General features: G+C 45.9%; 2 protein-coding genes across 2 annotated transcripts in view; one reads left to right on the top strand and one right to left on the bottom strand.

Annotated features, from left to right (window-relative positions):
* Positions 1-10,729, top strand: part of LOC123771088 (uncharacterized) — a 108,562-nt gene extending 97,833 nt beyond the window's left edge. Inside the window, 1 exon segment of the mRNA XM_069309566.1 lies at positions 71-10,729. The gene's annotated coding sequence lies outside the window, so the exon portion shown is untranslated.
* Positions 10,730-11,366: 637 nt separating this feature from the next.
* Positions 11,367-12,476, bottom strand: LOC138355010 (transcription factor SPT20 homolog). Its single transcript, XM_069309719.1, has one exon. It carries the CDS (start codon positions 12,474-12,476, stop codon positions 11,367-11,369), a length of 1,110 nt encoding a protein of 369 aa, XP_069165820.1.
* Positions 12,477-13,103: the final 627 nt, after the last annotated feature.

A 13,103-nucleotide genomic window follows, 5' to 3' on the forward strand; every position in this document is an offset into this window, starting at 1 on the left:
AGCATCACCAGCAGGTTCATCTGGTGTGCTAGCATCAACCAACCAGGTATCAACCAGGCATCACCAGCAGGTTCATCTTGTGCTAGCATCACCAGCAGGTTCATCTGGTGTGCTAGCATCACCAGCAGGTTCATCTTGTGCTAGCATCACCAGCAGGTTCATCTGGTGTGCTAGCATCACCAGCAGTTCATCTTGTGCTAGCATCACCAGCAGGTTCATCTCGTGTGTTAACAACATAATAATTCTTGACAACTCCAGAAATATAAGTGTGTACCATTCTCAAGGAAAGGTAAGTAAGGTACATTATTTTCACTCGGTTTCAATATTTGTTCAATTTTCATCTTGGAAATCTCTCTATAAACCATTTCCATCTTAAGAGTATTTTAACTTCATCAACTTAGAATAGTCTCTCACATTTTCAGCTTGAGAATAATAATGTGCATAATTTTCAGCTTGAAAAGGGGCATATGTTTATCTATAACATACTGACAAATTATTGTAATTAGCGATACATCTGTTGTTTTTAGAATGTTAACATTGTTTACAAATATATGCAAATCCTCAACCTTTAATTTGTGAAAATCAAAAAAATATTTGATAACTTGTTACATGTTTTCTTTGAAAGTAAAGTTAAAACTGTTCACTAAAATATTTGAATGTCATGTATATAGGTTTATATGTATTTTAGGTATTATTTATTATATATATATATATATATATATATATAAAATGTATGTATGTTAATTTAGGAGTGAGAACAATACAGTACTTGGTAGTTTGTAAAAGTACATTACATGGTAATTTTTTTTACCTAGAATTGTGTCATTCCATATTTAAGCTTTAACATATAGGTCGTGTATTATACTATTATATAATTTATTTTGGTACTAATGAATGATAACAGCAAACCAATGATTCCTTGTTAAATGCTGACTTGTTAACTTTATACAGCACTTTATAAGATGTAGAAGATGGTTTAAATGTTCAGGTCAGTGGGAATTTGTACCATTAACAGTAGAGATTCTAAATGTTCCATGTATACAAGATTTGGTTATCATAGTGACCATTAATATGTTGCGAGAATTACTTAGTCACCAGCCTTGTTAGCACTGTAATGTTTTTATTGTAATATGAAGAACTGCATAGCAAATTCTGTAGATTATTTCAATTGCCATCTAGATTTAATTATAATAAAATGTTATAATATACTGTACTGTACAAAAAAATATAACAATTACAATTTGGCTATAGCTTATCTTTATGAGTGATGTGTTTATTGTCCCCTGACCTGCCAGCTGTTCTGGCAGGTCTCCCTCCGAGACCCACCCTGTGCTACAAGCAACTACGCAACACAACCTGAGTCCCTACAACACCACGGCAGGTTGGAGATCACAAATGAACCCAAAGCTACCAAAAATCATAAGCATAACAAGAGCAAGTGCTTAAAAGAAAATTAGCTAATGAGTAACGTAGCAAATGATTGTTGCTGCAGGGTCAACATCTTTATTGTGATGTGCCCGACCCCCACCAGGTGGCAGCACAGGTCAGCTGATGCTCCAGGCTGCCTGACTTTTCACTCACCTCATCTTTTTTTCTGTGGGGAGCCCCTTCGGCTCCCTAGAGCTATCAGACTGATATGCAATATATTAGTCTAGGGCATTAGTCACTGGAGTTCAGCCTACCGAGGACCACGAGCCAGAACCTGGCCCCCCTCAGAGAGGCAAGGGAGCAGTGGCCTCTGGAACCCCCCCCCCCCCCACCCCTGTGGTTGGGGGTATTCCTTGTTTACCATTGACCGGGGTTAGGCACCCAGAAAGGTGCAGAAAGGTAGGCATAACAACAAACCCCACTTGGTAAGAAAATTACAACCGAAGACCGAACAGGGTGGCAGAACTCCCTCAACTCTCAAGGAAACAAGCAAACGTCATACACCATCGCCATGCCACTTGTCCACACAGCCCTCCCCTCCCGTCTCCGGGAAAGGAAGGGGGGAACCATGGACCCCCCGCACCGGCTACTCAAACCACCAGTTCGTTGGGCGATTCGATCTGGGGCAGTCGTCAACTCTGACCTTGATTTCTTGGCAGTGTTTTGTGGTGGTGATGGCCAGGTGTAACATCAGTCTACTGGGCTGCATGTGCCTAGGGCTATCTTCCCTAAGTACTACCCCTGGGTGCTAGGGTTCCCTTCCATAGTGCCTTCGGGACTCCACTTCCGTAGGGATTCTCGCTGCTCGGCATTTACCCTGCCCTTAGGGCCAGCTGAGGTTTCATGGCCTTTGGCGTTGGGTAGGAAGTGGTGGTGTTACGCAGCTTGCCTACCTATGCAGCGGCCGTGTTCCTGTTTCCTCTGGAGACATTGTACTTTTGCAGGGTTTTTATTTTATTTTCTTTGCCTGGAGGGTCTGCCTTGTTTGGGTATAGGTCCACTTCTGATATTTTGGTGACCCTCCTCTAGGCCCCCGTGATTGTACACATTGCAGGGATTTCAGTGATTTAGCTCATCCTCCTTTGTTAGCTCTTGGGTTGAACTGGTTTTGTAACACTTTGCCTAGGCTTACCCTGGAAAACCCTGTCAGGGCTCGGTGGACCGATGGATGCGTCTTCCGAGTTCCACCTCGCCTCATACGAGTTTGAAAGCTGTTCTGTGCCCTCGTCTAAGGGTGACAGTCGCCAGTTTTGGCTCCATCATGCTGCCTGCTTGGTCATTGACACCTTTGACCTGGAGACATGTTCCCTGCTCGTGCTCCAATTTACACATTCTATTGTCACTGAGGTTTGGGTATAAGTGGCATCCGTGTTGCTTGCTCCATTTAGGGTGCTGCAAGGCGCTAGGTTGGGTGCCCATTCAGATGCCTCATTTTGTTAGGTGTTAGTCATCCTGTCCCAGTCGCCGCTTCTCCTTTTGTTTTGGTGGTCATTTTCTTATGAATCTTTCCCGCCAGGGTGGTGCTGTGGTTTGTTTGTTTACATGTGCCTGGTAGCGTGTGCTCGTGTTTTGGGGGCGTTTTTCGCCTCCGTCTGGAATTTATCTTCTCGTTGCCGTTTCTGCGTTTTGGTATTTATGGGGATGCTCTGGAAACGTTCGGGTGTTTTTTTTTTTTTTTGCCCGGTTTTTTGTTTTTTCTGTGTTTGGGTTCTGGGTCCTGGTTTTTGTGCCTAGTGTCCATGCCTGTTTGCTCCCTCACCTTTTGGCCCTCGGTTATAGGTTATAGTTCTGTCCGTTTCTGGTTGTTTTAGCCAGGGGTTCTGTCTGGGTCATGTGTTTTGCCCTCACTTTCTGTGGTGTGTTTTCTGCCAGCAAATGTGGTGGTTAGGGCTTCCCCTAGGTTTGTTTCTGGGTTCCTTTTGACTCCTCGGTTTTGTTCCGGAGGTTTTCTTCCTCTTTGGTTCTTCTTTGGAGGTTTGGGAGGCCCTTGGTGGTTACCTCCTGTGTGCCCCGGACTTGCCTCCTCTGGGGTTCCGGGCTCTTCCTGGCTTGCAGACTGCACTTCTTTTATCTTGGCACGTGTATTGTGGTCATGCCAGGGCTCTGGCTTCTGCTTGTTGAGGTGGTGCTACTTTTGTGTTGGTGCCTCCTCCAGAGCCTTCTTCGTTTGATCAGCACAGTGCACGCTCTGCAAGTTGGCTTATTTTTTTTCTTTTCTCTTTATTTTTATTTACTTTTTTCTCGGTATCAGCCAGATAAATTTTTTACATTTTTTTTTGCACGCTTGGTCCCACAATTCGTGGGCGGTTCGGGTCGTGTCCTCCGGACTGTGATGACATTGGGCAGTTCCTCTTCCTCTGGGGGGTTCTGAGCTGGCGGGGTGGCATTCTTCCCCCTTCGCCCCGTCAGGTCATCATGTCCAGTCCCACAACGGGGCTGTGCAGATCTTCGGTTCATACTGGTTTTGTTGTGTGTATACCGTTGGCTTATGGATGTCCCAGATCGAGCTTCTTTTGGGGCCGGGTTGTTGTTGGTGTGTGTGACCCTTCAGGACGCATGTTGGAGTGTCCTGCTTGTCCCACTTCATCCGGGGTTCAGGGACTGGTTCGGGTTCGTGGTGGGGCGGTTTGCTTCTCGTCTTCATTTCCTTTCCTTTGGCCGGCTTCTGGCACCTCGCATTTCTACGTATTACCAGGTTCGTGGTGGCCCATCTACATCTGCTAGGTATACGGGTGTGGCCCACCTCGATGGCTGGTTAGTTTGGGCTCCCAGCCAGTCTTGCTTGTCTGCTCACCGGAGGGGTGGTTGTATCCCGGTTCGCCAGGTTCAGGTTCCTGGTGAACTGGATGAAGTCCCATCTTCATCCAGTTCACAGGGTCCATCACATTTTCAGACCTGGCTGAGCCTCATGTGGGACTCTCAAACCGCTTCCATGTCTCTAACTCCGGTGGCATTGCTGAGGCTGCGGTCCTACCTTTAGCTGTTTCTGAGGGGTTTCCCGGGTCATTCAGCAGTTACTAGAGTGGTTGTGCAGGGGTCTGGACTTTGCCGTGCTGGTTTTCCCGCTGGGTTGGGTCTGGCTGAGGCATCTATTCTGGTTCCCTTTGGGAACATCCTTTCCACCTCTCTCGCTATAGCTGGGTTCAGCCTCTGGGGGCCTTGCATCGCCGGCTTCCTCTTCAGGTTTTTCTGGGTTCAGTGCCGTGGCACCTACCTGAGCCCTCGCTCGATGTGTTCACGGATGCCTCGTCTCGGCTGGGGTTTAGTGACCGGTGCTCACCTAGCCAGCCGGGGGCAGTGGACTCCGTCCTTCCGTCGGACTCATAGTATGGTGCAGGAGTTCCCAGTGGTTGGCTATGGGTTCGGGTTGCTCGGGGTTCCACGATTCTGGCTCCATTTGGCCTGCTCTCCAGTGGTTCATTGTCTGAACTGTGTGGGTTCTCTTCAGTCCTTGGCACTTTGGGGCTGGTCGCTTTGAGTGACTCGTCTACTGGACTCTCGAGGATTGGCTATCCGTGCGGTTCATATCTGGGGGGGGGGTGTCCAGCATCCTGGCGGACAGTCTGTCTCTGTTCATTCCCCGTCCACAGAATGGTCGGTTGCCGCCGACTCCTTCAGTTGGCTCTGCTGGAAGTACGGGCTCCCGGAGGTGGACGTCTTCGCATTGGCGACATACCTGACCAGCTGTTGCTTCGGGTCCTGGCTCGTTGGAGACTTACCAGAGAAGAGTCATCCTGGTGGCCCCTTAGTAGCCGGCCCAGCCTTGGTTTCAGGTGCTGCTTGCTCGGTGTTTGAACTCGGTGTGGTTTCCGTGACTCCTCCTCTTTCAGCGGATCGGATCGGTCCGTTACATGGCTGGTTCAGTCTACTACTCCGCTCTTCGCATTTGGTCTTTTTGATGCCGGTGTATCATCACTTGTATGGTGATTAGATGGCTTTGGTGATAATGTCCCACCTGCATGCTTCGTCTCGGTGACGGTATGAAGTTGCCTGGCGATCTTTTCGCCATTTCTGCCTTTTCGTAGGTTGTCTTCTATTTCTGTACAAGTTGTCAGCTTGCGCTCGGGATGGATGTCACGTCTGCCCTATTCTGTAAGCTTTCTCGTATGTTGTTTCACCTCCGGCCTGCTTATGCACCGCCTGAGCCGTTTTGGTCTTTGGACTGGGTGCTCTCTGTCTCTCTCTCTTATTTTCCCTCGGTTTGTGGTGACCCCTTCGGTTCAAGATTGTTTTTCTAAGACTTTGTTTCTGTTGGCATTGGCCTGTGGGGGTCGGGTTGGTGAGCTTCATGCTCTCTGGCGTAGGGGTTTCTGCTCCTTCGGTTGTGGTGGTCAGTTTGTTCGGTAGCAGATGTCTCCTTCTCTTCTGCCGACAAACAAGACGGCGGTTATCCGGAGGGACCCTTGGGGTCATTGAGGCTTGGTGGGTCAGGCCAGGGGGTGCATACTGTATCCGGTTGTGACTCTTCGCCGTTATTGTGCGCCTTGACTTGAGTGGCCGGGAATGCGCTTTGTGTTGATCAGGTTTTCCTGGTTCCCTGTTCCGGGGCTCAGGTCTCCCAGGTCATCCTCAGGGTTTCTAAGTCTTGCCAGCCTGTGGTTGATCCTCATGCTCATGATGTTCGTAAGTTTGCTGCTTTGGCTGTCATCTTCGGCAACATGTCTTGGGCTGACATTCGGGCGCGGGGATTTTGAAGGTCAAACAGGGTCCTGGTCGCCCCATATTTGGTCAACATTCCTGGTCCTGGGCATTCGTGTGTGCCATTGGGTTGCAGGTTGCAGCCAGTTGTCTCAACTTTGAGTTGAGGAACACATGGTGACTGCCTCCTGGGTAAGTCTCTTTTTTTTTACTTCTCTTGGGTTATGTAGCTCCAGGGAGCTGAAGGAGCCCCTCCTCAGAAAACCAGCGTTGAATGTAATGAAATGCCATTTTCTGAATGAGCTCCGGAGGCTCCCTGGTACCCTCCCTCCTTCCCTCCAGTCGGTATTTTCGTTTTGCGTTTGATGCTCTGAACTGGAGGTGTGAGTACCCAGAGTGGGGAGTCCAGGGCTTCCCCCTCTTCTCAGTCCCGGGGAAGGGAGGGGTGTGTGCGGACAAGCGGCGCGGCGGCAGTGTACTATGTTCTGCCTCCCTGTTTGGTCTTCGGTTGTAATTTCTTCTCCTCGGTTTGTTGTGGCCCCTTCGGTTCAGGATTGTTTTGCTAAGGCTCTTTTTCTGTTGGCATTAGCCACTGGGGGTCGTGTGGCGAAGCTTCATGCTCTTCTCTGGCGCAGAGGTTTTTACCCTTTTGGTCGTGGTCATAGGTATGTTCGTCTACAACCATCTCCCTCTTTTCAGGCGAAGAATGAGACTGCTGCCTTCTGGAGGGGGTCCTTGGGTTGTTGATGCTTGGTTTGTCAGGCCGAGGGTTCATCTTGTGTTGTGTCCGGTTGCGGCCCTCCGCCGTTATCTGCGCACCATGGCTTCTGTGTCCTGGGACGCACTTTGGGTTGATCCGGTTTCCCTTCTTTCCTGTTCGCGGGTTCGGGTCTCTCAGGTCGTCCGCAGGGTAATTAAATCCAGCCAGCCTGCGGTCTATCCCCGTGCCCATGACTTTCGTGAGTTTCCTGCTCTTGCTGCCGTCTTTGGCAATATGTTTTGGGCTGACATTCAGGCACGGGGTTTTTGCAGGTTGAACAGGGTCCTGGCTGCACGCTACCTCGTGAACGTTCTTGGACCCAGTCGGCCTGTGTTGCTTTGAGTTGGCGGTTGCAGCCTGTTGTCTCGACTTTGAGTTGAGGAGTGGAACACCGACCACCTCCCTGGTAAGTCCCCTTTTATTCTGTTGTCTTTGGTGAAGTAGCTCCGGGGAGCCGAAGGGGCTCCCCCCAGAATCCCAGCGTTAAATGTAATGACACGCCATTTTCTGGGCGAGTCCCGGAGGCTCCCCCGGCAACCCTCCCTCTCTCCGGTTGGCGGTTTTTCGTGTTTTTTTATATCCAGCCTCAGAACTGGGGCGGGGATCGCCGGCATGGGGGTCTGGAGCTCCCCCTCCTGGGGAGGAGGGAGCTGCGCAGACATGCGGCGCGGCTCGTGTGACGTCATGCTTGTTTGCTCGTTTTCCTTTTGGCGAGTTCTGTCCACTCGTTTGACGATTTTCGTTGCTAACCAGAATAGGGGTTTGTTTTGTGGTGCTTACCTTTCTGGGGTGCCTGTCCCGGTCGATGGCAGATATAGAATGCTCCAAATCACATGTGCATTTCTATGGGGCATTGCTCCTCGTGCCTCTGTGAGGGGACCAGGTTCTGGCTCGTGGTCCCCGGTAGGCCTAGAACTCCACCCACATCGACTGACGCAAATTAGTTAGGGTATCCATATCAGTCATGGATAGCTCCAGCAAGCCTCAGGGACTCTCCCAGAAAATGGAGTTTCATTACATTTAACGCTGATTTTTTAACTTGGGAAAGTCGATATTTCCCAAGATACAGAAGTTTTAAATGTATACTCAACAGGTCAATCAGGAAAAAAAAAAAAGCTTTAACTACAGTAATTTATGCAACAGAGCACTATGTTATATTAAGTCTGGGAGAGAGATAACATGTTTTTATCAGTATGCCCAGAGTGCCATTGTGGGGACTTGTTCAAGTTAAGCTAATCTTATTATCAGTATAATGCTGTTCAAGAATCATGCCAGCAAATTTATTAAATATTGTAGCAATTTTGATATGATTGTTCAGCATTCAACCTCAAGTACAGACTAGAAGAAATTAACTTTAATTTAGGAGAGCTGTCATTATATAAAGAACACCAAATACCTTTTATTCTTTCTAGTCTCATAAAATAAACATTAGCTTCCCTATTTAGAGGATTGTATTTCCTGTTTGTAAGTTTTGTTCACTTCTTCAGTTGTACAAAACATTGACGAATATGCTTGCATGTTCTCAAACCCTTACAGTGTAAACCACACCATAATTGTGTATGTGTCATGCAAGGTTTACAACTTGCATGTCATAAAGGCTGGAAATTTAATTTTGCTTTATAGCTTAATTTCACCTGTTTGTGGTACATTATTTTCATTAACAAAGCAGTACAGTATACAAGATTAGTGGGAAATTTCAGCACTTTGTTATTCATAGTGAAAAGGCTAGATAGTCATTTTAACCAGCTCTCCATTATGTTATAAGCACTTTTTTATGCTAGTAATTTAAATTATTGTATTTTATGTTCGTCTTTTAAAATATTGGCAAGTTCACCTTGAATTGTTTAGGCCTTCCAGAATACAGTACAGTACTCCTACTCATCCCTTGCTTATTAGACCTAACCAGGTAGGGGCTTCCTTGATGTGTGGGCATCCAAGGCCTTGCTGGTGGGGCTTTTATTGGTGTAGTTTTATTTAACTTTTTAAAGTTTGATATCTTCACATTTCTGCTGTGTATAATGGTAGTTGTAATTTTGATTTTAATGTGGAAGGTAAATGATGATATGTGCTTTTATAAGATGCTGTGTACTAGGATGGTAGAAACTGGCCAGACAGCAAACACTTCTCAGATGACACATGGAAGATATCTTTGGTTCTTTGCCCGAGAGTCGTGAATGAAAGCGTCACAATTGTCACGAGTTGACTCTGCATGGTAGGAAGACTTGTACTAGACAAGTTCATCAATGGTGCCCTCCTCTTGAGGTCAGACAGCTGTTGCAAGGCTATCTTGAAATTATCTTGAGATGATTTTGGGGCTTAGCGTCTCCGCGGCCCGGTCCTCGACCAGGCCTCCTCTTTGTTACACACACCCAGGAAGCAGCTTGTAGCAGCTGTCTAACTCCCAGGTACCTATTTACTGCTAGGTGAACAGGTACATCAGGGTGAAAGAAACTACCCATTTGTTTCCGCCTCCACCGGGGATTGACTCGGAACCTCAGAACTATGAATCTGAAGCGCTGTGCACTCAGCTGTCAGGCCCCTACCTTACATAGTGAAAAGGATTACACAAGATACTTCTTGTAATCAATACTAAATATGATTCCTTTATTATTAACATCATTATACTATACATGATTATCTTGAGGTTATCTTGAGTTGATTTGGGGGCTTTTTTAGTGTCCCCGCGGCCCGGTCCTTGACCAGGCCTCCACCCCCAGGAAGCAGCCTGTGACAGCTGACTAACTTCCAGGTACCTATTTACTGCTAGGTAGCAGGGGCATAGGGTGAAAGAAACTCTGCCCATTGTTTCTCGCCGGCGCCCGGGATCGAACCCGGGACCACAGGATCACAAGTCCTGTGTGCTGTCCACTCGGCCGACCAGCTCCCCCACTCAACCAGCTATGATAGATACTTATAATCAGTAATATCTTTATTTTTAATTTATAGTATTCTGCTAATATATTTTTTTGTGTTTATACTTTTGTTTTGAACAAATTGTTGCAACTGAAGGTGCCACATTTTGCCCCATCTAATTATTGTTTGTACTTTGACCTTCAGTGTCAGAATACAAACAATAGTGTCATTATAAAATAACAATAGTTGCCAAAATGCTAATCTTAATATATATTAACTGTTAAAGAATGCTTTATTGTTCAGCACTGGTAATTTGTATACCTACTAATACATTAATTAAGTAGCACCACTTGAGACGAAGTATTGTCTTCTATCACAGTTTTTTCTCGTGCATTATTCCCCTATGAAGTACTTTGCGTGTTGCTGTGTTCTTGTACAGTATTCAGACTATATTGGGGAAGAAATTGCTAGGAAACTTGTATTTTACAAGACCTGCCAACACTGCTATAACTGCACTATTCTGCCAGCCTTATATCTATGTTCCACTACTTACCATACTTCTCAACCCCCCTTCCCCCCCCAAACATTTTTCTGAGACTATAATCTACATTTGCAAGTCTTCTACTTGTATATGTAAGGGAGTTGACGTGTGGATTGAGTTGCCACAGCGGTGATGCTGCTGTTCCTGGTACAGGGTGGTACACTGATCCTTTCCCTTGACAATGTTATTGACAACTTTTACACCAAGACATGATTTTTAATCTACTATGTACATGCCAAAGTATAAACATAATATGCATTGTGTCAGTCACATAATTGTTAAGTACCATATTAGGACACTTGTGTATGCCACTTTATTAAAATTGAAGTTGAGTAATTTCTTGTTCTTCGACCAAGAAGTAAATAGAACTTTAGCAGGTATTTTATCTTGTTACATGCCATTTTTTACTGCTTTACATGTAATGAAAGTTAACTAAATATTGAGAACTGCTGTGTATGTTTTTCATCTTATATTTCAGTCTGTTTAGATCAATAAAGAGTTGAGTTGTTTTTTGTTTTATAACTTATTAGCATGGCTTCCCTCTTGCCCGACTTCTTAAAATCAACTCAAGGACGAGACATCATCCAATTATTTTAATAATGTCAGATTTTGCTCAACTGTTTCTTTAAAAACATTAGGTGGTAGCTCCTGCCGTTCATCCATAACACTGGTTGGTAGCTCCTGCCGTTCATCCATAACATTAGGTGGTAGCTCCTGCCGTTCATCCATAACATTAGGTGGTAGCTCCTGCCGTTCATCCATAACATTAGGTGGTAGCTCCTGCCGTTCATCCATAACATTAGGTGGTAGCTCCTGCCGTTCATCCATAACACTGGTTGGTAGCTCCTGCCGTTCATCCATAACACTGGTTGGTAGCTCCTGCCGTTCATCCATAACATTAGGTGGTAGCTCCTGCCGTTCATCCATAACATTAGGTGGTAGCTCCTGCCGTTCATCCATAACATTAGGTGGTAGCTCCTGCCGTTCATCCATAACATTAGGTGGTAGCTCCTGCCGTTCATCCATAACATTAGGTGGTAGCTCCTGCCGTTCATCCATAACATTAGTTGGTAGCTCCTGCTGTTCATCCATAACATTGGTAGCTCCTGCTGTTCATCCATAACATTGGTAGCTCCTGCTGTTCATTCATAACATTAGTGGTAGCTCCTGCTGTTCATCCATAACATTAGGTGGTAGCTCCTGCTGTTCATCCATAAGAAGTAGCTCCTGCTGTTCATCCATAACATTAGGTGGTAGCTCCTGCTGTTCATCCATAACATTGGTTGGTAGCTCCTGCTGTTCATCCATAACATTAGGTGGTAGCTCCTGCTGTTCATCCATAACATTAGGTGGTAGCTCCTGCTGTTCATCCATAACAAGTAGCTCCTGCTGTTCATCCATAACAAGTAGCTCCTGCTGTTCATCCATAACAGGTAGCTCCTGCTGTTCATCCATAACATTAGGTGGTAGCTCCTGCTGTTCATCCATAACATTAGGTGGTAGCTCCTGCTGTTCATCCATAACATTAGGTGGTAGCTCCTGCTGTTCATCCATAACATTAGGTGGTAGCTCCTGCTGTTCATCCATAACAAGTAGCTCCTGCTGTTCATCCATAACAAGTAGCTCCTGCTGTTCATCCATAACATTAGGTGGTAGCTCCTGCCGTTCATCCATAACATTAGGTGGTAGCTCCTGCTGTTCATCCATAACATTAGGTGGTAGCTCCTGCTGTTCATCCATAACATTAGGTGGTAGCTCCTGCTGTTCATCCATAACAAGTAGCTCCTGCTGTTCATCCATAACATTAGGTGGTAGCTCCTGCTGTTCATCCATAACAAGTAGCTCTTGCTGTTCATCCATAACATTAGGTGGTAGCTCCTGCTGTTCATCCATAACATTAGGTGGTAGCTCCTGCTGTTCATCCATAACATTGCTTGGTAGCTCCTGCTGTTCATCCATAACATTGCTTGGTAGCTCCTGCTGTTCATCCATAACATTGGTTGGTAGCTCCTGCTGTTCATCCATAACATTGCTTGGTAGCTCCTGCTGTTCATCCATAACATTGGTTGGTAGCTCCTGCTGTTCATCCATAACATTGCTTGGTAGCTCCTGCTGTTCATCCATAACATTGCTTGGTAGCTCCTGCTGTTCATCCATAACATTGCTTGGTAGCTCCTGCTGTTCATCCATAACATTGCTTGGTAGCTCCTGCTGTTCATCCATAACATTAGGTGGTAGCTCCTGCCGTTCATCCATAACATTGGTAGCTCCTGCTGTTCATCCATAACATTGGTAGCTCCTGCTGTTCATCCATAACATTGGTAGCTCCTGCTGTTCATCCATAACATTGGTAGCTCCTGCTGTTCATCCATAACATTGGTTGGTAGCTCCTGCTGTTCATCCATAACATTAGTTGGTAGCTCCTGCTGTTCATCCATAACATTAGTTGGTAGCTCCTGCTGTTCATCCATAACATTAGTTGGTAGCTCCTGCTGTTCATCCATAACATTAGGTGGTAGCTCCTGCCGTTCATCCATAACATTGGTTGGTAGCTCCTGCTGTTCATCCATAACATTAGGTGGTAGCTCCTGCCGTTCATCCATAACATTGGTTGGTAGCTCCTGCTGTTCATCCATAACATTGGTTGGTAACTCCCGCTATCAATGAAATTTTTATAATGCTTTATCCATCCAAATTTGTACAATTATAAATGTAGCATCACCATTAAGCTGAGAAAATGTCCCAAAGCCAGAGTGAAGTAACCAAGTTGCACCACAGAACAATGCTTTGTTTTTATTTTTTTACGTGGCTTTTTGGATTAGTTACAGCAGTATTGTTCGCTTTTTGTAATCTCAACATTCCTTTTATTTCATGTGCAGAATT

This window comes from Procambarus clarkii, chromosome 65 (assembly GCF_040958095.1).
Source record: "Procambarus clarkii isolate CNS0578487 chromosome 65, FALCON_Pclarkii_2.0, whole genome shotgun sequence".
NCBI classification, from domain to species: Eukaryota; Metazoa; Arthropoda; class Malacostraca; order Decapoda; family Cambaridae; genus Procambarus; species Procambarus clarkii.

Excerpts from the sequence above, each read along its gene's own strand:
- LOC138355010 (XM_069309719.1), bottom strand. The coding sequence starts at position 12,476 with ATGGATGAACGGCAGGAGCTACCACCTAATGTTATGGATGAACAGCAG.